The sequence below is a fragment of the Neofelis nebulosa genome, chromosome 1, assembly GCF_028018385.1.
Source record: "Neofelis nebulosa isolate mNeoNeb1 chromosome 1, mNeoNeb1.pri, whole genome shotgun sequence".
Classification (NCBI taxonomy): domain Eukaryota; kingdom Metazoa; phylum Chordata; class Mammalia; order Carnivora; family Felidae; genus Neofelis; species Neofelis nebulosa.
This window is the reverse complement of record NC_080782.1, coordinates 150,206,598-150,232,907: the sequence shown is the minus strand read 5'-3', so window position 1 is coordinate 150,232,907 and position 26,310 is coordinate 150,206,598. Positions and strand designations below refer to the sequence as shown.

Sequence of the window (26,310 nt, the reverse complement as noted above, 5' to 3'; positions counted from 1 at the left end):
TGTTGGATGGGTGGAGGTAGTAAAGTTAATACAGTAAAACCTTGGTTTGCGAGCATAATTCGTTCTGGAAATGTGCTTGTAGTCCAAAGCACTTGCATATCAAAGCGAATTTCCCCATAAGAAATCATGGAAACTCAGATGATTTGCTCCACAACCTAAAAATACTCATATAAAAATTATTGCAGTGCTGTAATATAATGCAAAATAATAACTGAAATACAAAGTATAAAGAAAAATACATAAATTAACCTGCACTTACCTTTGAAAACCTTCGTGGCTGGTGTGAGGGAGATGAGAGAGGAGGGTTTATTATGTAGGGTAACTTTCACTATCACTCACGGAATCAGTGCTATCTGTTGGCTCAATGGAATCTTTTTCTGCATGGGAGCCATTGTATATGCTTGCACGGATGCTGACTACAAGTACAGTATTAATAAACTCTTGTCATGTACTGTATTTAATCTAACTGACAATAAGGCAGCAGAGGAGAGGGTCTATATTTGCAGGTAGCCTGACCTAGAATGAAGCAAAGCATTCCTAAGCTTGCTCTTGTATGGAAAAGCAAAGGACTGTCCATAGGTACTTTCTTTGAAGTGACAAAAAATACACTAGGGCCAGTTGTGGGCACCTTCTAACATTCTGAAAAATCATTGATATTTGCCAAACACCGTGGCCTGAGACTGAGCATCCGAGCATGGGAGACCATCACCCACAATCCCTCAGTCAGAGCGAGAGAGAGCGAGAGAGAAGAACCAATGGCTCAGGTGTGATCATGTGATATTCAGTGTCATGTACTACTCGTTGTGCAAGACATCACCCATTTATCCAGTTAAAATTTATTAGAAATGTTTGCTCATCTTGTGGAACACTCACAGAACAACTTACAATCCAAGGCTTTACTGTATATATATCTTAGTATGGAATTGTAATTTTTACCAGTAAATGTAAGAGGAATAATGTATTCTAGTTTCTAGTTTCATATTATTTTCAAATACAAGCCAAAACTTATTTTCTAATTTCCTTAGACACTTATTAAGAAATTTGTTCAAACATGCTTGAATTTTCAACAAGACCACTTGGTAACTGAAACAAAGTTCAGTTTGGCCTCATTTACCTCAAGCAAAATCAGTCTCTCTCTGCAGCATGGGGGTGGTGTGGGGGGAGAGGGTGTAGGGGAGGGGGTGTGGAGTGAAGAATAGATGTGACGAAAGCAGAATTCGGGGTAGATTAGTCACCTTGGTGTTGGGATTTCTGTGTTTGCTTTTTCTTCCTCCTCTCTTCACCAGCCTACCCTGGGCATTATCAGTCTTTTTTACCTTTGTCAGTCTCTGAAGTTACACAGAATTTTTCAGGGTTTTAATTTGCACCACGGTTAACATCTCAATGGAGCATCTCTCTCCTTGTACAGACACGGATGCAGGTTCATTGTATTGTCCTTCATGGCTATATTCATAGCTCTGTTGACAGCTGCTTGAAGTGCCTTGGGTATCCAGAAGATTTGGGGGAACAGTTGAGCACTTTGATAAAGATCGATTTTATTTATCCTTACTTGAGAAAAAAATTAATGGTTTTTTTTTTCCTTTTCTGTTTAGTTGCTGATCATCTGGGCTGTGATCCTCAAACACGGTTCTTTGTCCCTCCTAATATCAAACAGTGGATTGCCTTGCTGCAGAGGGGAAATTGCACATTTAAAGAGAAAATATCACGGGCTGCTTTCCACAATGCAGTGGCTGTGGTCATCTACAATAATAAATCCAAAGAGGAGCCTGTTACCATGACTCATCCAGGTAAACAAAACCGGGGGGGTGTGAGTTTTGTTTTTCCTTCTAGATGTTAGTGCGTTGTGGGTAAGCATTCTACCACCGCTGAATCCCCATCATTTACAACATCATTCTATGGTTATATTCATTTTTTTATGTTCATTTTTGGTATTATTGTTTGTTTATTGAGATGCATGTCTTTTTCCTTTAGTTGAATCCTTTTCTTAAATAATGACCACAACAGAGTCTGTAAAACTTGCACTTACTACGTAACTGGTTGTGACTAAATTCTTAGTCATTTTACATTTCTACATTCCACTTGATAACTTTGAAAAATAACATGTATTCTATTCAGAATCACTTGTCCAGGTTATGTCATGGACTCCCAAGGATTACCTCTTCGAGAAGGATGCTTTTTATCTTATCAGGATAAATGTTGAGACTGATTCAGCGATTAGCATTACTACAGTAGAAACGGTGTTTCTTCATTTCTAATGTAACTGCTTTAATAACAGTAGTTGCAATTTATTGAGCACTTACTATACATATGCCAGGCAGTGGACTATAAGCTTTGGGGGGCGGGGAGATGTTTTATAATAGACTTTATTCTTTACAGCAGTTTTGTGTTCCCAGCAAAATTGAGTGGAAAGTACAGAGATTTCCCACACAGCCCCACACGTGAAGAGCCTCCCCCACTATCGACACCCAGCCAGAGCAGTACATTCATTACAGTCAGTGAGCCTGCATTGACTTATTATAATCACCCACAGTTCCTGGTTTACTTTGGGGGTCACTGGCTGTTCTCCATTCTGTGGGTTTGGACAGATATGACATGAATCCATCATTATGGTATCATACAGAGTATTTTCACTTCCCTAAAGATCCTCTGTGCTCTCCCTATTCATCCTTCCCCCCATCCTCCTACTTCCCCACCCCTGGAAACCACTGTTTTTTGTTTTTTGGTTTTTTTGTTTTTTGGTTTTTTTGTTTTTTACTATTTCCATAGTTTTGCCTTTCCAGAATGTCTTATAGTTGGAATTATACAGTGCATAGCCTTTGCAGACTGGCTTCACTTAGTATTATACATTTAGGTTTCCTCCATGTCTTTTCATGGCTTGATAGTGCATTTTTTGAGTGCTAAATAACATTCCATTTTCTTTTCTTTATACTTTTTTGTTTATTTTTTTTTTTTTTTTTTTTTATTTTATTTTTGGGACAGAGAGAGACAGAGCATGAACGGGGGAGGGGCAGAGAGAGAGGGAGACACAGAATCGGAAACAGGCTCCAGGCTCCGAGCCATCAGCCCAGAGCCTGACGCGGGGCTCGAACTCACGGACCGCGAGATCGTGACCTGGCTGAAGTCGGACGCTTAACCGACTGCGCCACCCAGGCGCCCCTATACTTTTTTGTTTAATGGTTTATTTCTGAGAGAGAGACAGAGACAGAGAGCGAGCAGGGGAGGAGCAGAGAGAGAGGGAAACAGAATCCGAAGCAGGCTCCGGGCTCCAAGCTGTCAGCACAGAGCTGAACCCATGAACTATTGAGACCATGACCTGAGCCAAGTCGGACGCTTAACTGACTGAGCCACCCAGGCACCCCAATAATATTGCATTTTCTAGATATACCACAGTTTATCTCTTCACCTCCTGAAGGACATCTTGGTTACTTCCAAGTTTTGGCAGTTATGAATTAAGCTGGTATAAACATTTGTGTGCAGATTTTGTGTGTGCCTAAGTTTTCACATCCTTTGGGTAGATAGTAAAGAGTGTGATTGCTGAGCTGTTTAGTAGAAGCATGTTTCATTTTATAAACCGCCAAACCATCTTCCCCAGTGGCTGTACCATTTTGCGCTCCCACCAGCAGTAAATGAGAGCTCCTGCTGTTCCACATCGTTGCCAGCATTTGGTGCGACCAGTGCTCTGGATTTTTGCCATTCTAATAAGGTATTTTAATTTGTGTTTCCCTGCTGACATATGATATGGAGCTTTTTAATACATATTTTCTTAGTCCTCACCATAACTGCATGGTGCAGGTACTCTCCCATCTTACACATCAAGAGAATTGGCAACAGGAGGGAGACTGAGCATAGGTCCGCCAGTGGTCTCTGATCTCTGAAGTTTAGTTCTGTATTCATAAGTATTTTAATTTTTTTTTTTTTATTTTTGAGAGAGAGAGAGAAAATGAATGAGTGGGGGAGGGGCAGAGAGAGAGGGAGACACAGAATGTGAAGCAGGCTCCAGGCTGTCAGCACAGAGCCTGACATGAGGCTCGAACTCACGGACCATGAGATCATGAGATCATGACCTGAGCCAAAGTTGGATCCTCAACCAACTGAGCCACTGAGGCGCCACTGTGTTGATAAGTATTTTAAAGGTAAATGACTTATTTAAAGAATTAACTTTTAATCATATAATCATGTAATCCATTTTTTTTTTTTTTTTTGAGACAGAGAGACGGAGCATGAACGGGGGAGGGTCAGAGAGAGGGAGACACAGAATCTGAAACAGGCTCCAGGCTCTGAGCAGTCAGCACAGAGCCTGACGCGGGGCTCGAACTCACGGACCGCGAGATCATGACCTGAGCCGAAGTCGGACGCTCAACCGACAGAGCCACCCAGGCGCCCCTGTAATCCATTTCAGACCATTACCTTTCAAAGGCGTCCTCATCCTCACTGAGAGTCACCTTTTGTGTGTATTTTGATAGAGTAATGAGATGGATTTAAATTTCATTCTGTGATTTTTCTTCCTTTCAAGTTAAACCTTTTAGGACTGTATTTTTTGTAGTTGCAAAACTGACACATGCTCACTGCAGAAAAACTGAAATTGTAGGAAAGCATAAGTAATGAAATCGCAAGAATGAGTGATTTTCACTCTCCAGGGATCTCTGGAGACCTGTAACTTTTAATTTCTTCAGGGAAACCAAAAGGAGATTAAGGGCCAGTCTGATTCAGCTGGCCATCTGTGTGGGAACTCTGGACTAGAGACAGTGGCTTTTCTGCTCTGGGCCTCAGAGCAGGTGCCAGTTTGTTCTCCTTGGCTGTTTAAGAGTCATGAAAAACTATTTGAAATTTTGGACCTGATCATTCCATACTGATTTCTTCTTACTGAAAACATGAAGAAAAATGGAGAGGGAGAAACTCATCTGAGCAAAATATATTTTCCTTTTCTGGTGATGTTATTTTACATATGCAAAACTGCAGAGAAGTAGCTAGAACAAGTCTTTCTCAAATATGAGATCTGAGGATTATAAGAGAGGAAATTGATACCCTTTTTTATTTTTTAAATGATTTTTGTTTTAAAAAGGAAAGAAACCTGTATAAATTAGCACAGATTTCCATCTGTGTTCCTTGAAATGTAAGTTAATTCATATATGTTCATAGATGACCCATGGCAGAAAAAAGGTAAATGGTAAAATAAATTTAGGAAAATGCTTGAAATGTAGTCTACTTGTAGTGGCTCCTGGTAGACATTCTGAGGCCTCTGAGGAGTGTTAGAGTTAAGAACTTGTTCTACCTAGATTAATCTGTGATTTCCCAAACTTACTTAACCATGTAATCCTTTTATTACAGCTTAGGGTATCATAGCACAGGTAGGGAAATTTAGGGCTAGAGTTTGTGGATATATTCTTAGGAAATGGAACCTTGATGAGGCAAATGGAATAAAAGTAGATGTATGAGCAGTAAGAAATGGCTTCATGTTCTAATTAGACACCTAAAAAATCAGAGTAAGGTGGGAAAATAAATTGGTACAATACTTCAGAGAGAAATTTGGCATTACGTGATATTGTTAAAGAATGCATATTGTGATACAGTAATTTCATGCCTATATACATACTCTAGAGTATTTTTCAGTACTTCAGTGTACGATAGACCACCTGGGCATTTCGTTAAAATGCAAATTCTGATTCAGCATATCTGGGGTACAGCCTGACAGTCTGTATTTTTAACAAATTTCCAGGTGATGCTAATGCCTCTAGTCCACAGATCTTGCTTTGAGAAACAAGGAAGTGAAAACAGGAAACCTAGGTTTTAGTCCCAAATTTCCCACTGACTTGCTCCGTGACATAGGACAAGTTGCTTCCTGTCTGGAAAGGCCTCTTGTGACTTTAAACCTAGATTCTGTGAAAGGCCATGCATCCCCAGTGTGAAGGATAACCACTGTTTATCCTTCTCAGGAGATCTCCCACTTTCTACCTCCAGCCGTGTGGGAGCCAGTGGGAGATTTCACATAGTTACACAAACATTTACAGTCCCTCTCTGTCATCCTCTTGTTACTCTGGATATGTGCATGGGACACAAACAAGAGTATTCATAGCAGCATTGTAACAGCAAAGTACTGGAAACACCCAGATGTCCATCACAGGAGAACAGAGTGATTATGGCATATTTGTATAGCAATTAACTGTCAGTGAATTAAAGCCACATGTATTTATATGAATAAATGCCCAAAACACAATAATGAGCAAAAAAGAGTAAGTTGTAGAAGAATATGTACAAATAGCAATTGAATGTTAAAAAAATGCAAGACAGCAGTTGCCATATACGCATGTACATAGGTATGAAATAGCAAAAACACACATTAGATTAGCAAATACCAAATTTTGGGATCATGGTTCTTTCCGGAGAGGGAAATTTAAGTAGGATCAGGGAGAATAAATGAGGTTCAGACATATCTGTAATGTGTCACTTCTTAAGCTGAGGGTTGAGTACAGAGATATTCATTGTATTCTCTATAATTTTTTGGTTTTTGAAATCTGTCAAAATTCCTAAGAAAGAAAAGCTCTATAAAGGATCAAAAGGTAAATAGAAGGGTGGCATCTCTGGCTGTGACCAAGTGAGGAGATCAGCAAATTTTCTTAAAAGAAAGCAAGTATACAACTGAACAGAACTGACAGAAGCATCCACTTCAGTGTTCTGGAAATCAGCCAGAGGCATACAACGATCTGAGGCACGTTTATGTTTTGAAAAACTGCCAAACTTTGGGTAAGAACAATGGGAAGCTGTGGTGTTTGGCCAGGGGCTGCTTCCCACACTCCCCAGGCTATGCTGCATGGAGTTTCTGCCAGAGTGGAGCGAGTGGCAAGGTCTGATAGCTTGCTCTGCAGGGACGGAAAGGTGGGTGATACGCATGCCTGACCTGTTGTCCTTGGAAGTGACTTTGTGGGGACAGGGAGATAGAGAAAGGCCAGTGTCTGTCTCTCCCAGCCCAAGATTGTAGCCAGCTGTGTTCTTGCCTGAGACCATACGCTCCGTGGTGACCACTGAGCTGGAGCTGTTTACACTCCTGGATGACCCTGAGACTATGATGTGCACACACATAGGAGACTCAAAAGGGACCTATAGAAGTAACCCAAGCAGGATTGGAAGTGGCCAGAACTTTGAACTTTCTCTCCTGACAACCAGATCCATTAGCAGATGACAGAAGCCTGACTAATTTGAGATGTTTGAGTACCACCTGTGTCCAGGAACTGGCTGACAGCTAGTTTCTATGAGACACAGTGGCAGTCCTTAGGAAGCTAGTCTAGAGAAGAAGGAAGAAAAGAATATTGAAAAAATATGAAACCGAGCAGAGACATCAGTGGCTGTGCACCAGAGAGGAAGTATATTTCACAGGTGTGGCCCAGTAACGTTACTAAACAAAACGAGCAAACAAGACAACAACAGCAACCTTAAAGGCAAAAAAAAGATCAGAATTCAGAGTTGCAACAGTATATTGTCTGAAATGTCTTGTTTCATAATGTTAGCATAAAGATGACAGGCTGTGCAAAGAAGCATGAAACTGCAGTTCATTCTCAGAAAGAGTCTGCAGAACCTGCCTCTGTGTTCCCAGGTGTGAACTTAGCAGAGGCAGACCTCAAAGGGATTAATGTTAAGTATGCTCAAAGAAGTAAAGGAAAACATGATAACAGTGAATGGCACCAATGAGCCAATGCATAGAGACTCTCAATAAAGGATGTAAAACTTACCAAAAAGAGCCACGTAGAAATCATGGAATTGAAGAGTATGATTTTGGAAATGAAAAACATCACTCGAGGACTTGAGCAACAGAATCAAAATAGCAGAAGAAAGAATCCGTGAGCTTGAAGATAGAGCAATAGAGATTATCCACTCTGAAGAACAAGTTTTAAAAAAATTTTTGAAGAAAATGAACAGAAGCTCAAAGGCCTGTGGGACCCTCTCCCAGAGGAGAGGAGAGAAAGTGACAGGAAAAAATATTTCAAGAATTAATAACTGAAAGCTTTCGAAATAGGATGTTTTGTAGAAATTGTTAAGAGAGTCCTCAAATTCAGAGTCCTTAGGGTAGCCCAGATAATTTTGAAGAACAACAACGATGTTGAAAGGCTTCATGCTACTTGATTTAAAAACTTCAGTAATCATAGGGCATTGCGGCATTGGCGTAAAGGATAGGCATTTAGACCGATGGATCTGAATTGAAAGTCTAGAAGTAAAATCCTTCTTTTATACTCCATTGCTTTTCAGCAAAGGTGCCATGACATTTTGGTGGGGAAGAGATAGTCTTTTCAGCAGGTGGTGCCAGAAGAGTTGTTTGCCAGATGCAAAAGACAAAAAGGAACTAAGACCTTTACCTTATACTGTATAAAAGTTACCTCACAATAGATATTAGACAAAATGTAAGAAGTAAAACTATATACACTTGTACAAGAAATCATAGGAGAAAGTCTTTGTGATTTGGGACAGAAAGTTCTTACTCAAAAAGCACTATCCATAAAAGACAAAAACAGTGTTAGTCATCAGAAGTAAAATACCTTGTTATTCAGAAGACACCATGAAGAAAATGAAAAGACAAGCCGCAAACTGGGAGAAAAGATTTCTGACTCATAGATCTGATAAATGATTGGTATATGAAGAACTCATAAATTGATAACAAGACAACCTAATTTTACAACAGGCAAAGGATTTAATGATTAACCGTTTCATTATTCATTAGAAAACAATCAAAACAACAAACAACAATGAGATGTTATTTCATACCTCTAGAATGACTATAATAAAAAAAGTCAGATATTACCACGTTTTATTGAGGATGTGGGTAAACTGAAACCCTCATGTATTGTTGGTAAGAATGTGAAATAGTACAATCAGTTTGGAAGGGTTTTTTTTTTAAGTTAAGCATAAATTTACCATATGACTCTGCAGTCCTGCTCCTAGGAATCTACCCAAGAGAAAAGAAAACAATGAAATATACACACAGAAACTTGTACGTGAATACTCATTGCGTTATTTACAATAGCTAAAATAGTGGAAACAATGTGAATGTTCATCAGCTGGTGAGTAGAGAAGCAAAACATGGCACATGCATAGAACAGAATACAGTTCAGCAATTAAATGGAATTAACTACAGATACCTGCAACAACAATAAGTCTCAAAAGCATTATGCCACATGAAATGCATGTATTCTGCATATAGCGTGATTTCATTTACGTGAAATGTCTAGAAAAGTCACAAAGAGACAGAAGCTGCACAGGTCAGTGGATGTGTGTGGGTTGGGGGCTGGGTGTGAAGATTAACCATTTGGGCATGAGGGAACTTTTGGGGATAATAGAAATATTCTAGAACTAAGTTGTGGTGGTGGTTGCACACCCCAATAAATTTATTAAAACCATCGAATTTATACTTTACAAAAAGTGGATGTGATGGCATGTAAGTTATACTTCATTCAGCTGTTGTTCAAAAGTTCAGGGGTGCCTGGCTGGCTCAGTCAGCGGAGCGTGTGACTCTTGATCTCAGGGTCATGAGTTTGAGCCCCACATTGGGTGTAGACATTTAAAAAAAAAAAGTGTAATGCAGGCTAAAGTTCAGAAGCAACACAAAGATTCTTAAACTGGAAGTTTTCTTTGAGTTGTATGCCCTTACGTATTCTTACTTTGAGAAACTTACAGTAAGTATTCATGAGGTGATCTCTTGTGACTTTGGTTCTCATTTTAAGTATTTAGGGTAGGACATTAAAGAGCATATAAGGATAGAATGATATTAAAATGCAAGCAATTAAAATGTGAAAATAAAGACAGTCACTTTGCTTGCGTAGAGACATGCTAAGTGCCTGTGTGTTTGAGACAAAAAGATTAACTCTTGAGTCATGACCTAAACACAGAGGTTAGTTATATATTTTTAGAGTTAGAAAGTCTTTATTGCATCCGAACTGCTCTAGATTGGTGTAGTTTATTTAATCTGAAAAGTTACATAGATTATTTAAATGAAAGCATGTTTGTATTTAAAAGCAGTGGAAGTAAATCCATTCATTGAAAAGATTTCTGAAAAACAATTTTAATTTTTACTTTAAAAAAATGTTAATTTTTGAGAAAGAGAAAGCACATGCTTGAGCCAAGGGAGGGGCAGGGAGAGAGGGGGGCGGGGAGACAGGATCCAAAGTGGGCTCTAAATTGGCAGCACAAAGGCCGATTTGGGGCTTGAGCTCAGGAACCGTGAGATCATGACCTGAGGGGATCAGACGCTTGACTAAGCCACCCAGGCGCTCCTAATTTTGACTTTCAATTAGAGAAAAATTAAAATGCCATTTTGTGCAAACAAGCTCATTATGGGGTGTGAAAGGGTTTGAGATGTTTCTCCATAAGAGTTTTTGCCCTTTCTTCTTTGAGCCCCTAGGCGTTTGTTCTGTCTTCTGTTTTCCAAACAGAATTCACTCTTGGTTTCAGTCTCTTCTCCAGTGGTGGTGCATTTGTTAACATATTCATCACCTCATAAAAACACTGTGGGGTATTTTGTCTTACAGATCTCTGTTTCTATAGGAATCCCACTCTTTTATTCATCTTTCAGAATCATATTTAAGGGTGTGTCACTGACCTGTAATTTGCCATGGCATTCTCATCTTTTTAGTTACAAAAACAAAATCCTATAAAATAATGAAAAGAGTTTGGCATTGATGGTCACAAGATTGGAATTGGTGTCCTAGACCCACTGACGACTGGCTTTGGGGCTCTAGGATAAACCATTGGCTTCGTTTGTAAAACAGTGAGAGCACCTGCCTAATCACCTAACAGGATGATTGTGAATTTATTGCGATAACGAATTTGTTAAATTGTGCCGTTTTTGTTATTCTTTATTCTTGTGCCTATAGAGTGAGCACTATCTCTTTTGTAATTATGAAATCAATATGTTTCTCTAAGACTAGTACTTATTTTTTTTAATTTCTGAGTATACTTTCTTCATTCTTCTGGTCTTAGTATAAAATAATTAATCAACACGTATTAAATTACATTTGTTCTGTGCCAAGCATTCTGTGATGGACACTGTAGGGATCTACAGAAGAAGTATATGCAAGTACATGCTCTTAAGGAACATTTACTCCAACAGAGAGACAAACATGCAGGAAATAATTGGGACCCACTGAGTGCTGACTTAACAGGATAAGACCTAGGGATACCAAGGAAGACTTACTCTGATGGCTGGAAGGAACTTATCAGAGGACTTCACAGTGGAGGCTTTCATTGTGCTGGGCCCTAAATGGTGGTCAGGATTTGACCAAAGACAGTCTGTAGGGTAATCATATGAGTCAGAAACCTGCCTGGAGGGGCAGGAGTCTGAGGATGAATGGTAGAAAATGAGGCTGTGGGCCCACTGACAGCAAGCAGAGGGATTTGGGTTCTATATGCTAATTCATCAGCATAGTTTTCTGAGCTCCTGTCAGTTCTCCTGATGTAAACAGGACCCACATGATACCTGCTTTCATGGAGTTAAAATCAAGCAGAGATGATAAACACTGAATTAGAAATCATAATTATGGGGGTGCCTGGGTGGCTAAGTTGGTTAAACGTCTGACTTTGGATTTCGGCTCAGGTTGTGATCTCATGGTTCGTGGGTTTGAGCCCCACGTCGGGCTCTTTGGTGACAGTGCAGAGCCTGCTTGGGTCTCCTTCCTTTCTTGTCTGCCCTTGCCCTGTTCGTGTGCGTGCACTCTCTCTTCTCTCTTTCTCTCTCAAAAGAAATACACATTAAAAAAAATTATGATGAAAAGTCTTTATGAAGGAGACTTAAATCCACGGAATCAGAGAGGGCCACCCTGAGGAAATGACATTTGAATAGGAAATCACAAGTTGAGGAGAGTCTTCTAGGCAGAAGAATCCTCAGGGGTGAAGGCTCTGAGGTGGGAAAAACACAAAGTTTAGGTACTGGAGAGTGAGGGGAGTTTGGCTAAAGGGGTGGACAGGGTAATAATGAATTGGGCTAAAAGGCCTCATCCTCAAAGCAGACATGTGCCCAAGGTAAGGACCAGTTATTAGTGATGGCAGGGATTTGGAAAGACAAAGGAAGTGTAGTTCTCGGCCGGCAAGCCTGATGTCACCTAACTCGAGTGCCTCCTCGGTCCCAGTGCTCTGCAAGGGGCCCTGCAGTGTGGTGTCACACACTGGCCAGGCCACAGCACTAGGCAGTTCGCAGCTCTTCTCCGTAGATGGTTGCTGTCTTGAGCAGCTAGAAAGTTCTTCCTGGCCTCTCTGGCACCTAAGTGTGGGCTTGGGAAACCCAGCAGGAGGCATCGGGTTTGGGATGTAGAGGGAAGGACTAGTGGGGAAATAGGTCCCACAAAGCATGGGTCGCCTCCCCCTAGGGGAAGAGCCTGGAAGCAGGAAGGCCCTGGGAAACTGGCCCCTGGCTGATTAGCATTTCTCATGGTGTCAGTGAGACATTGGTTACAGGAAGATCCTGTTTCAGCCCAGAGCCAAGTGAGACTGGGATGGATGGGAAGAGGGTGAGATTAAACAGCACAGGCTCGGCACATACATCATCTCAAACTTTCTCCAGCCTCCGGCATTTCAGTGCAACAATGCTCAACATGCCACAGCTCTCTGCTCTTCTGTTTCTGCTGTACTCCTTACATGCTGAGAAGCGCTTGCTGTCCTGGCTCATCAGTGTGCCCCTGTCCCTCCACAGACCCCCTTCTCTCCCTGTGGGGTGGCACTGCCCACCTGAAGTTCCAGGACCCTTGCACCAGCGGCACTGGATGCCCCCTGCAACTTATAACCCATAATCTCCTGGAGTGGACCCAAAGATCCATGTCTTAGCCCTCCCCTGCTCGCATGTCAATTCTGCCTACCCTCCATTTTAGTCAAGAAACCTTAGATTTGTACCCCTCTGTGCTGTGCATTGTAATGTGAACTAATACGAATTGGTAAGAGTCCAAAACCAAAAGACACCTGGATGATGCCCTCAGTGAGTTTACAGTTGAAAGCCTCTGCAGTCTTCAGAGGGCCTTTTTTTGTACCGCTCTGACAGTACCACCCTTCTCCTTTTATGTTGTTGTTTGCGTATTTGATTGGCAGAAGGGAAAAGACTGCTCATTTCTTTATGTGAAAGTGTGCCTTTCCCATTGTCTGCAGTGGTCAGCAGAATGCCTTGAGCAAAATAAGTGTGTACTGCATTGAAATTATTTTATTAAAATATTTAGTTTTTATTGAGCTTTTCCTTCCATTTAAGGATAGAGTTTATAACTGATTTAAAAATTACAGTGTTAAGTACCAGTATTTTGTTTTCTTCCTTTGTCAGTGATGTTTCAAGAGCTTGCTTGTGTTGGTTCTAATGAATGCCCTTCATCTGCGGCCTGAAGGACATCTTTCCCAGTGCAGTGTCTGTGACATCATTGACAGGAAAGACAGCTCAATTTGTGGTTTTATTTGTTACCTCTAGTTAGTAGAATGAGTTCTTTGTAATGTAGTTAGCGGATGTGTGGTAGTATATATAAAAGGGAAGTTATGGGCTCTTGGATAGTTTAAAATAATGTACATTTGTCTGAAAGTTAAGGATTTATTTTCTTGGACTTTAAAAATTTATATAGGCTTTTCTGTTACCGTTTAACAGTCTTAAATTGTATCAAATCATCAAGTTGGAAATGTCTTATACTTCTATCTGTGTGTCTGTAAGAATCTGTGGATAAATCTGTGGACATTCTTTTCACTGTTAGTAGGAAAATGTAATTTAGATAAAGATGTAACCAAATAATAATGTTGCTTTTTAATCTTACCAATCAGCAGTATCAGGTCCTTCTTACTGTTCCTTTGGCTGGTTGAACAGGATTTGCTGAATGGCCCTTCATCTTTTTTCCCATCATATTCTCTTAAAAAAAAAAAAAAAAAAAAAAAACTTACATAGCTCTATGTTTATTGTGTAGCAATAAATTAAAAAATATCACACTTTGTAAAATATCAAAATTCACTTTGTGAATATAAAAAGATGACTTTATGAAAGCCAGTAAAGGTATATCTAAACATCCTGCAAAATATCTTTAAATATCAATAATTTGGGCCACTTAGTGTTAATCTAGTATCTTTATCCTTTAAAAAAAAAAACATCAAAAAATAAATAATAGTCATACTGTTATTTTAGTGTTTAAAGTTTTTTGGATCTTACTGAATATGGATTTAATTGCCTCAGAAAAGATGGAGCCTGCAGTTTAAATGCACTGCTGTGGCAGGAAGTAAGTGTTTAAATTGTGTGTATCTTTTTGCCGGAGTTGGCAGATATTTCTCCATGTGATCCATACACTCTTTAGAAAATTCAGAATTAGCAAAAAAAAAAAAAAAAAAAAAAAAAGGTAAAATTGAAACACTTAATGGAACAGAATGGAAAACCCAGAAATAAACCCATGACCTTTATCTTTGGCAAAGCAGGAAAGAATATCTAGTAGGAAAAAGACTGTCTCTTCAACAAATGGTATTGGCAAAACTGGACAGTGACATGTTGGAGAAACTGGACCACTTTCTTACACCATACACAAAAAGAAATTCAAAATGGATTAAAGACTTACATGTGAGATCTGAAACCAGAAAAATCCTGGAAGAGTACATAGGCAGTAACCTCTTTGACATTGGCTGTAGCAGCTCTTTTCTAGATGTGTTTCCTGAGGCAAAGGAAACAAAAGCAAAAATAAACTATTGGGACTTCATTGAAATAAAAAGCTTCTGCACAGCAAAGGAAACAATCAACAAAACTAAAAGGCAACCTACGGAATGGGAGACGATATTTGCAAATGACAGATCAGATAAAGGGTTGGTATCCAAAATATATAAAGAACTTCTAAATCTCCACACCTAAAATACAAATAATCCAGTTTAAAATGGGCAGAAGACATGAACAGATATGTTTCTAAAGAAGACATCCAAATGGCCAATAAACACATGAAAAGATGTTCATCACCACTCATCATCAGAGAAATGCAAATCAAAACTACAGTGAGATGTCACCTCACACCTGTCAGAATGGCTAAAGTCAGCAACACAAGAAATGAGGTATTGGCGAGGATGCAGAGAAAGAGGAACCCACATGCACTGTTGGTAGGAATGCAAACTGGTGTACCCAGTGTGGAAATCAGTATGGAAAATCCTCAAAAAGTTAAAAATAGAACCTCCCCATAATCCAGCAGTCGCACTAGTGGGTATTTACCCAAAAAATACAAAAACACTAACTCAGAGGGATACATGCACCCCTATATTTATAGCAGCATTATTTACAATAGACAAGTTATGTAAGTAACCCAAATGTCCATTGATTGATGAATGGATAAAGAAGTGGTATATATACACAATGGAATATTATTCAACCATAAAAAGTAATGGTATCTTGCCATTTGCAATGACATGGATGGAGCTGGAGAATATAATGCTAAGTGAAATAAGTCAGAGAAAGACAAATACCACATGATTTCAATCATGTGTGGAATTTAAGAAACAAATAAGCAAAGGGGAAAAAGAGACACACCAAGAAGCCGACTCTTAACCATAGAGAACTGATGGTTACCAGAGGGGAGGTGGGTGGGGGATGGCGGAAATAGGTGATGGGGATTAAGGAGTATACTTGTCATTGTGAGCACCAGGTGATGTATGGAAGTATTGAATCACTATTTTGTGCTCCTGAAATTAATATAACATTACATATTAACTAACTGGAATTGAAATAAAAACTAAAAAAAAAAAACAAAAACAAAAAAACAAAAAAACTGAAACACTTAAGCAGTAGCTTTTTAAAAATAAAAATCACTTGTAAAAGAATAACTGCTGATGATTCCATTCAGAAACTTTTCTAGAAGCTCTGAAGTTTTCCTTTACTTCTCTGAATCTTAATTTACGTGGCGGTGAAGCCCCTCCATCTGCCAGAGACTTGAGACAATGTATCTACTAGCCTTCTGACCTTGCAGGCTCTGTATCCCAAGACGGTTGCTTAAACTCATCACTTGATTTGCCTTTTTACCTTTCTTGTGCTTATCTTTTCCTCACCAGCAGTGAAAGAGAGGAGGAAGCCAGAATCATATAAGGGATTGACAGAGGTTTAGAATAGCGTAGAAATCCATTCCAAAGTTTACAGGATGGAAGACACTTCTTACTTGATAGCTGTTCACATGCTGCTGACCTGGATTTGCAGTTGCAAGCTCAGAGTGAGTCCCACAGGCCAGGCTACTAGGGATGGTGGTGGCATGCCTTCGAGGCCCGGTGAGGAGGCCCCAACCCTGACTGATGCCTTACAGTGTTCGTGCTCGTCAGGTCAGGGTTTTTAGGGTGTGGGGAGTGAGGGATATTTGAGGCAGGATAATTCTTTGCTCTGCAGGTTTGCCCTTGGTGTTATATAGCGTTTAATCTCCCAGGCCCATGCCTCCCTAGTGCCAATGACACCTGTCCGTCTGTGTGGCAGTATAAAACCCTTCCCCAGAGTTTGCGGACTTGTCCCGAGAGGCCTTTTCTGCCCCTCTGAGACCCACTGTCACACTCCCAAGTCTGTGGGATGTGTAGAGGAGGAATGAAAGGGGGTCCCTCGGTGGTGGTAGAGGGCGGGGAGGATGGGAATGGCAAAATGATGAAAGAAAAACGATAGGCTTTTATATTTACCCACAGAGTAGCATGTCTGGTGTCCTTGTTCCTCTGTCTCCCTGGTCCCAGGTTCTGTCTGGTGTCCTTTCCCTGTCAACGTAGGTAGTTTTTACCATTTCTCATAATGCAGATCTGCTGGGAATGAAGTCTCTCATCGTTTATCCGAAAGTGCCTTTTCTGACATCATTTTTCAAGAACATGGACACAGAATTCTGAGTTGATGGTATTTTCCTTTCAGCACCTTAAAAAGTGTTGCGACTTTGTTTTCCAGCCTCCGTTTTTCCTGATGGAAAGATGTTCTTTTATGTAATGAGTCTTTTTTTAAAAAATAAACTGTATTTTTTTAAGAACTGTTTTACATTTATAAAAAAAAAATTGCAGAGATAATACAGAGAATTCCCATAGACCTGCACCCAGTTTCCTCTATTATGTAACTAACATCTTACAGTGTGGTACGTGTGTTATAATTAATGAACCGATCAGTATAAGTACATCATCATCAACTACAGTCTGTACTTGATTCACATTTCCTTAATTTTTACATAATGTCCTCCGCCTGTGCCAGGGTCCTATCCAGGAGGGGATGTCGTTGTATCTCCTTAGTCTTTGGCTGTGACACTTTCATGGACTTCCCTTGTTTTTGATAACCTTGACGGTTTTGGGGAGTGCTGTTAGGTATTTTGAAGGATGTCCTTCAGTTGGGATTTATTTGATCTTTTTTTCATGATTAGACTGAGGACGTGGGTTTTTGAGAGGAAGACCACAGGAGTAAAGTGTCATTCTCAACATCCTATCAAGGATACATATTATCACCATGAATGATCACTGTTGGTGTAGACTTTGGTCACCTGGTGTTTGTCAGGTGTGTTTTCAGCCTTCTCCACTGGAAAGCTCCTCCTCTTCTCTCTCTTCCATAAAGGAGGTCACCATGCACAGCCCACACTTAAGGAGGGGGAAGTTCAGCTTCCCCTCCTTAGGGCAGAATGTTACTTATCTGGAATTATTCTGCATGGATAATTTGTTTCTTCTCTACTTATAAATTTGTTCAGTCATTTATTTATATCAGTTTGGACTCATGGATATTTATTTTATACTTCGTATTGTAATATAATACTGGGCTTATTTTTGTTGCTCAAATTAAATTATATTTGGCCATTAGGAGCTCTTTCACTTGGCTCCTGCGTCCTTTGACATGCACCCATTACCATGGGTATTGGTTTTTTGTTTGTCTTGTTTTTGAGCACTTTCTTCCTTTCTGGTGCTGTGAGATGCTCTGGGCTCGTCCTATATATAGTTTCTGTCCCAGCCCGAGAATCAGCCATTTCTCCCAGGAAGCCTGGTTTCTGGTTTTGGAGAATGACACTAGAAGCCAAGCTCTGGGCATTAGATGTGCTCATTACTATGAGGTTCTGTTGCTTCTGGGTCCTCTCAGCTGACAGAGCAAGGAGATCTATGTATGTATTCCAGCCCTTGTACATACACGTATCCATAAGTACTGTTGTGTGTAACCTTCTGTGTCTGTATTAAGCTAAGAATGCGTTCATCCCGATGTCACCAACCCTAATCCATGACCACTTGCATCATGCTAGGCCCTTGCTTACCTTAAACTGCCACTTGAAAAGTGAGAAAGCTGGCTCCCACCTCCCACCATCCGTTTTCTTGTTGATCACAGAGCTCTCAGACTTACAGATTTTTAAACACAAATAACAGCTCTGAAGGCTTTTAGAGTGCCGATGGTCAGCGTGCCAGCTGACAGAGGCTGCTTCCCTTGCATGTCTTCCCTGGGTGGAACGCCCCACTCAGTACTTAACCTTTCTTTCTCCTCCCATTTAAAATTCTTTTATCGAAAACTTGTAAGAAAATACAAATGTAAGTATCTTAGCTTGAAAATAACACAAAACTAGGTGGATCTTGGAACACATGTAACAACAAAAAGAAAATACTTATTGAGTGAACCTGTAGGTGGGTTCAAAAAATTAGTAACGGGTTCATGGAGACCTGGCTTAGGTAACAGTTCCAAGTGGGAACCTTCCATCCTATAAGCTCTGCGTACACTAACGTGAGCCATGGCTGCTAAAAATATGTTGAAAACTCAGACCGTATCCTTGTGAACACAATTTTCAGAATATCATGATATTCATAATACTCAGATGTAGGGAGAGGTTAGCCTCATGCTGCTCTTGATATTGGATGGGTTGTATTCATTTTTAGCATTTTTAGCATTTTATTTTAATAAAAGGCATTGAAAAAATGTCCACAAAAGAACAGGATGGAAAAAAATCTGTAAACAGTGTTTTACCATTTAGAATTTGAGCATCAAAGTGAATAATGCTAGTAATGATTTTAGCCCATTAAGTAAAATAAGAAACATGAGTTCATACTAATCTAAAAAGTAAAAGAGTAAATTGAAATTTTGATGAGGAATGCAATATTTTACCTACTCTCAAAATACCTCCTCCCCACAGAATATTTATTAATTCCAAAGGGGGAGAAGAGTGACTTTGCAGTGGAAATGCCTGGAGAACATCACTTGTACAAAACCACATGATCAAAGTGAATTTCATCAGTATTGGGATGTGTCATAACTGTCCACCACCTGGTAGGACACACCGGAAAAAGCACAGCATCGCTTCTTTTGATGTTGCTGCCAGAAGTGCATGACCTGAATCTAGCCCTGAGGAAACACCAGATAAATCCAGAATGAGGGACATTCTGCAGAGTCACTGGGCTGTATATAATCTTCAAAAGTGTCAAAGTCATGGACATCAAGGAAAGTCTGTACCAGACAGACAGCGAGTCATGAGATGTGATGGCTGAATGCAGTGCGTGGCTCCGATCCGGACCTGCTCCAAGGAACCTTGTTGGGAATTGGGGACACTTGAATGGACTCTGAGATGAGGCAGTAGTAATGTGTCCGTGTTCATTTCCTGGTTTGAGTGGTTGTACTCTGTCCACAAATGGTTTTTGTTTGTAGGAGAGTACACACTAAGTGTTTGGAGGGGATGACCCATCACGCCAGTAACTTTCTCTTGAATGGTTTGGGGAAGAGAGATTTTCATACAATACTTCCAGCTTTTCTATGTCAGGTTCTTTAAAAATATTTTTTAGGGGTGCCTGGGTGGCTCAGTTGGTTAAGCATCTAGCTTCAGCTCAGGTCATAATCTCACGGTTCGTGAGTTCAAGCCCCGCTTCAGGCTCTGTGCTGACAGCTCAGAGCCTGGAGCCTGCTTTGGATTCTGTGTCTCCCTCTCTTTCTGTCCCTCCCCTGCTTGCTCTCTTTCTTTCTTTCTCTCTCTCTCTCTCAAAAATAAACAAACATTTAAAAAGAATTTTTTTAAATGAATAATTTGGGATTCTAGGACTAGTTAATATGGAGAAAAGTCCGAAGTGGAGTACCAGAGATGTCTTTGACTATCTGAAGGACTGTTGCACGGAAGAGGAATTTTCTTCCATTCCATGATGTACAGCTTGAAGTTGGAGTGTTTCTTACATTTGCCAGCATCTTCCAACATATTGGCAGGATTTTTTTCATGGTATATACGATACACCTCACAGTTTCGATACACCTCACAGTTGATGATATTTTATACCATCGATAAGTGAAATGCAGTTTATTTATTTGGTGGTGGTTCTTGAGAGAAGAGAACCAAGAGCCACGAATGGGCATTTAGGAATCAAGATTTTAATTAGGGGGAAGACCTTTCTCGTACTTAAAACTACCTGTGCATAGAACTAGCTACCTAAAATGGTAAGTTATTTGTATTGTGTTGAAGAGGACCCCTAAGATCTCTCTTAATTAGAAGATTCTGTGACTCTGCTGACCAGTGATTGTCTTCCCAGGTACCCCTCCCTCCCTTTCTGCCTCTAGATGAAAGAGAAAAGTGGCTTTCTCTTCCATGCCAGGCTTGTTCCTACCATCTTTCCTTTTTTGACTTGGGAGAAACAAACAGATTACATGATGAGTACACACAGGAGATGGAGTAAGAAAAGAAACTGGCATTTGAGCACTGGGTGTGGAGCCTTTGCTCTACTTGGTGTGAGTCTGAAGAACTTCCTGCTGGAGGAATCAAGGAATGAGGGTTTAGTAGACCCTCATTCTTTCTGAGGATGGACTGCAGCCAAATATCGGTCAGGAATTATCAAGTGACTTTGAAGTCGCTCAGCAGCTCACACATTGAGCCCCTGAATGTCGGCCTCATGGCAGGAGATTCAGGTTCAACTTGAGCACAATAAGAGCTACTCATCAGCATCGTGCAACCATGGGCGCCAAATGGATGCCACAACGCTAATGTTTTCTCCATTCAGTACAGCTGGTTTCAAACCAGTACACTTTCACAGTGACAGAACTTCACCCTTCATTCTCATGCCCCACACACTCATTTCCCCCACTCACAGTGCTGCCGTCATCCTGGCCAGCTGCAGAATCCACATGAAAAGGGCCTAACCTAAAACCCCATTGTCTGGTATGTCCCAGAGGTACATCTCTGGTCTCAGGTCCAGTGTGTCCTGTTCTCCAACCATTGCTTCTTCCCTTCCCCTCCTGTCCTCCTGACCTTTGGTTTTGTGGAAGCTTCCAGTTGAGCCCTAGCTCCGTTTTCTCCCAGTTCTCCTCCTCCTCTGAGTGCCGTGCCTCCATTCTGCTTGGGCCACATGAGCCACTCTTTTGGTCCCGTGACCACCAGTTTCATTTGGTCCATTAAGAGTGCCTATTGTCATGTCCACAAGTGTAGTCACCATCTGTCACCATACAGTATTATCACAATATTACTGGCTGTATTCCCTATGCTGTACTTTTCATCTCTGTGACTTATTTTATCACCGGGACCTTGTACCTCTTCGTCACCTTCACCTATTTCCCCCATCCCCCAGCCCCCCTCCCCTCTGGCAACTACCAGTTCTCTATTTAAGTGTCTGGTTTTTGTTTGTTCATTTGTTTTGTTTTTTACATATGAGTGAAATCATAAGGCATTTGTCTTTCTTGGTCTGCTTTATTTCATGTAGCATAACACCCTCTAGATCCGTCCATGTTCTTGCAAATATCAAAGGCTTTGAACAGAGTGGTATGACAAATTAGGTTTTAGAAAAAACACTGACAGATCTCAGCAGGATGTTTGTAATTGCTATAACCTGTCATCTGCCTCTGTCAGATTTATTGATGTATTCATTTCATAAAAGAACGTAGCATATCCTTTTTTTCCCCCTTGAGTTCTTCAAGGAGTCGGAGAAGAATAAGTACTGGGTTTGAAGCAGTGAAATGCGGTAGATAAACATTTGAGAAGGACTTAAGTCAGTGAAAGGGAGAGTGAAGAGAAGACCTCAGACCTCTTGCGAGCAGACTCACTGAGGCACAGACACGCCAGGCTTTGCTGATCTGTGCAACTTGACTGAGTTACAAAAAAATCCCTGAATTATATCTGCCTGTTCCCTCAGCAGCAGCCATTCTAGAACTTGAAAGCAATTTTAATTCTTTCACCTAAAGTATGTAGTGTTCTGCTTTACATGTAAAAATAGGTCATTGATTTCTATAGGAGTAACTCTGATGCCATTGATAGTAACCTACCAGAAATTATGAAAGTATCATTGCAAATGCTTTATGTGGGAATACAGCAGCTCCCTGAACTTTTTTTTATGGGAAATTTACTAAAATTATCTAAGAGCATGAAAATTCCTTGAAACCTCGGCAGCTGATTTGAACCTAACAAACATGTTCATCTGTTAAGGTGTAAAACCTCTGCTAAATGGGATTTTGTACAGGGATGTTGTTTTCTTTAAAAAGAAAAAATGGTAAGATTACAGTAAAAAAGTAGAACTGCTTGCTTATGGTAAAAGCACCTCTCTCCACTTGTGGCCTGATGCCCCAGACAGCTCATTTGTGTTTTCTTCCTGCCTCAGCCTTTCTCAGGTGAAAGTCTCAGCTGCCCAATGGAACTGGACTTGCCCCAAGGTTCAGTCCCAGGAGAGGGGAAGAAGCCGTGTGTCAGTAGGGGGTGGGTTTCTGATACCTCCCAACTGGGGGATTCCCTGAGCTGAAGTACAGATCCCTGTGGAAGCCAGGAGGATTGTGGTGGTCAGCAGGTGCCTGAGTGCTTCCCATGGTGACTGAAGAGATAAACGAGAGGGAATAGGAGTTCCAAACTTCTGTGGTAGGAGCTCTTTGGTCTCCTCCAGAGGATGCTTTCATGTGCTTTCCATGAAGAAGAATAGTAGAAGTGGGATTAGCTCAGTGAGGTGTAGCATTTCCTGAGCATCTGCCGTGAGTCCTGCAGGTAACATCTCATTTAGAAGAAACTGAAGTTCATAGAGGTTAAGTTTTATGCTGGGGTTTGAACCTAGACATTCTGACTCCAGGGCCCAACGGAGGTTAATTCTTAGGTTTCTTTGGTCCCGAAAAATTGATTTTGTGGTCAGGATTATAGCAGCATTACCGTATTTTTCTACTTACCTTTTTTTTTTCTCATTAAAAAATAGAATTGCTACAAGTAGGGAGCTCTGTTTTACAAAACATTGCCCACCCAGCAGTTCTGGTTTTTAATGGGGAAAAAAAAGTAAGTAGAAAAATATGCTAATGTCTCTGATTATAGAAGCACTTTACAAATGTAGAAGAAATTATACTGTTAGAAAATCACCATTTTGTAAACACTGTTGTAGTAACTGATTCAAGTGAGCTTTAATGGATGCTGAGAGCTCTGAATAAAAGCTTACTGGAGAGCTAGATAATCTGGAAGCATCACCCCATAGATTGTTTAGTAATCTGAAAAAAAATATTTTTCTGCAGTTGAAAAATCTAGCTGATACCAGACTGACCAAGTGTTAAAATTCACCATCACCAATAAAGATAAAACTTGACAGGTACATCCCAATGTGAACACTAGAAGGACAGATACAGCATCACCTGTGTGGCATTTCTGCCAAAAAACATTTACTTCAGATATCTAATCATGGTCAGTAATCAGAAACAATCAGACAAATCCAGATTGAGGGACATTTTCAAAACATATGTCCTGGTCTCATTAAAAAGGTCAATGACATGAACGACCAAAAGTGACTGAGGACTGCTTTAGATTATCAGAGACAAAGGAGACAAGACAACTAAACACGAGGTGCACAAGGCCTGATTGCGTCCTGGGTACTGCACTGACCTACACTAAACAATTCTGAAGGTTTCATTAGACTTGGGCAGAGATATTTGACTGTGGCCCGTATATTACAGAACAGTGTCGTATCAGAGTTCACTTTCTCGAATGTGATAAATTAATTGTGTCCTTGTTCTTAGGAAATAATGCTGAAGTATTTAAGGAGGAAATGTCATGATTTGAAACTCTTCTGGGGTTTGAAAATTCTCAAAAGGAGAAAGAATTTAAAAAAAAAAAAAAAGCTGTTTATTAAAGTAGCCAAACTCAAGCAGTGGAAATCTAGATTCACATTAAAAAATAAAAGTGGAGAAAGTTTTAAGCAAATAGGTGAAAGCAGGGATCACCCTAGATTTTTACTTACTTGTCATCCCTGGTAAATTAATCCTGGCTTCTGGGCAAGTGAAGTACTGAGGATTCTGAGGCCATATCCATTAGGATTAGGGTTAATGGTGGTGGATGTTGCCTCTCCTTGAATGTTTATATCATTGTAGTCTAATTAGTCTTCAACTCTTATCAGTCTCTGCTTGACCCAACCCTGCTTTTATCTCGAAGCTTATACTTTGGCATTAGTATCCTCCTGCAAGCTGGCCAAGACTTCCAGATCTTTAAAAGTCAAGAGTCAGAGGCATCCTTAAATCAGGGTCTTTCAACCCAGATCATCTCTAGGGGTGGGGAGTGAGGAGATCCACAAATCTCTCCTGAAATTAGTAGAATTGGGACTTCTCTTGTAGGAGAGGTCTCCTACCATCAGGTTCTCTAAGTGATTTACTGTCAGAAGTGGTTAAGAACCGAGTGATTTTGCTAGTATTCTGACATCCTCCTGTGATTCTTCATTTTGCTTGACCTGCACTGCTTTCGCCTTCTTCCCTATCCTGCTAGCAATCTCTTCCTCTGTACTAACCTGATGAGACTACCTGCACTGGGCTCCTCTCTCCAGCCCCTTTAAGGTTCTCCTTTACTCTTTTAAAAAAATAATAATAATAGGTATACCTTTTATTTATCCATTACTTTGTTTAGGCTATTTTTTTTTTTAATTGAAGCATAGTTGGATTCTCCTTTGCTCTTTGAGGGTAAATGCAGTTTTCACAAAATCAAGAGCAGGTATAAAGGAAAAAACACTCCTGTGTCTCCTGTACCGTTCATATAGTGTCACTTCTGTGACACTTCTGGTCACCAAATGTGTGGGGCTTTCCCCTGTACCAAGCAATTCTTAGCCATACCTGCTGGGTGTCCTAGAATTCCGTTGGATTCGGACCCCATCTGCCTGGAGTTAGCATCACATCCCATAAGTTAAGGGTTCAAACCCATAAGGCTGCCCCCTCCCTGCCCCACATAAAGCCAGCCACAAGTCCCAGGTTGTCATCTGTACTTCTGACCAACCGGCTGTAAATCAGGGTTCCCAGCAACCCCCACATAGTATTCAAAACTTTGTTAGAATGGCTCACAGAACTCAAGCAAACATTTGCTTACATTTACTGGTTTATTATGAAAGATACAGAGGAGTGGCCAAAGATGCATAGGGCAAGGTATGTGGGAAAGGGCTTGCTGGCACTCCACCCTCGCAGGACCTGTACATGTTTACCAACCTGGAAGTTCTCCAAACCCCACACTTTTGGGGGTTTTAATGGAAGCTTCATCCCTTAGGCGTGATCAGTCATTAACTCCATTTCAGCTCCTCTCCCCTGCCCAGAGGGTGGCAGGGATGGGCTAAAAGTTCCAAGCTTCTCCTCATGGCCTGGTCTTTCTAAAGCTATCCAGGAGCCCACCAAGAGTCCCCTCATTAGAATAGAAGATTCTTGTCTCACCCAGGAAATTCCAAGGGATTTAGAAACCCTGTGTCAGGGTTCAAGGTCAAGGACCAAATAGCAGAACAAAAGATGCTCCTAATGCTCTTATCACTTAGGAAATTGCAAGTGTTTTAGGAGCTTTGTCCCAGGAACCGGGGCAGAAACTAACATATTATGTTTTCTCTTATTTCACAGCAGGTAAATTTTCTGCCTCTAAAAGGTGAACAGGGGTGCTTAGGTGGCATAGTTAGGTTAAGTGTCTGACTTTGATTTCAGCTCAGACCATGATCTCACGGTTCATGAGTTCAAGCCCCGCATCGGGCTCTCTGCTGTCTGCACAGACCCTGTTTCAGATCCCCTGTCCCCTCCCTCTCCCACCACACACACACACACACACACACACACACACACACTCTCTCTCTCTCTCTCTCTCTCTCTCTCTCTCTCTCACACACACACAAAAATAAGTAAACATTAAAATTTTTTTTAAAGGTGGACATAATTACTTAAAAATAAAATCTTTAAAAAATGTGAACATTTAGGAATCTTGATCATGGTATGTGCTCAATAAATATCGTTGAATGGATGGTTGAAATAATTAAATGCTTCTTTTCCCAAACAGCTTTCCAGTTGAAACTAGGTGGTGTTCATTTATTTAGTGTTCTTTGAATGAATGAAATTACATGGACTGGTTCCCTGGGCTACCTGTGAAGCTTTCCCTGCTCCTTTTCCAGCTTGAGTCTTCAAGAGGAAGCCTCAGAACTGGTTTCTAAAACTGTTTGTACCTGGTGTGATTATAA

At 40.6% G+C, this 26,310-nt stretch overlaps 1 protein-coding gene across 3 annotated transcripts in view; it reads left to right on the top strand.

Annotated features, from left to right (window-relative positions):
• The window catches only part of RNF130 (ring finger protein 130), a 146,194-nt gene that overhangs the window by 32,218 nt on the left and 87,666 nt on the right, over window positions 1-26,310 (top strand). For all 3 annotated transcript variants that reach the window (XM_058739678.1, XM_058739688.1, XM_058739668.1), the window contains exon 2: window positions 1,593-1,787. In XM_058739678.1, the coding sequence (XP_058595661.1) occupies window positions 1,593-1,787 (195 nt within the window). The remainder of the gene's footprint in view (window positions 1-1,592; window positions 1,788-26,310) is intronic.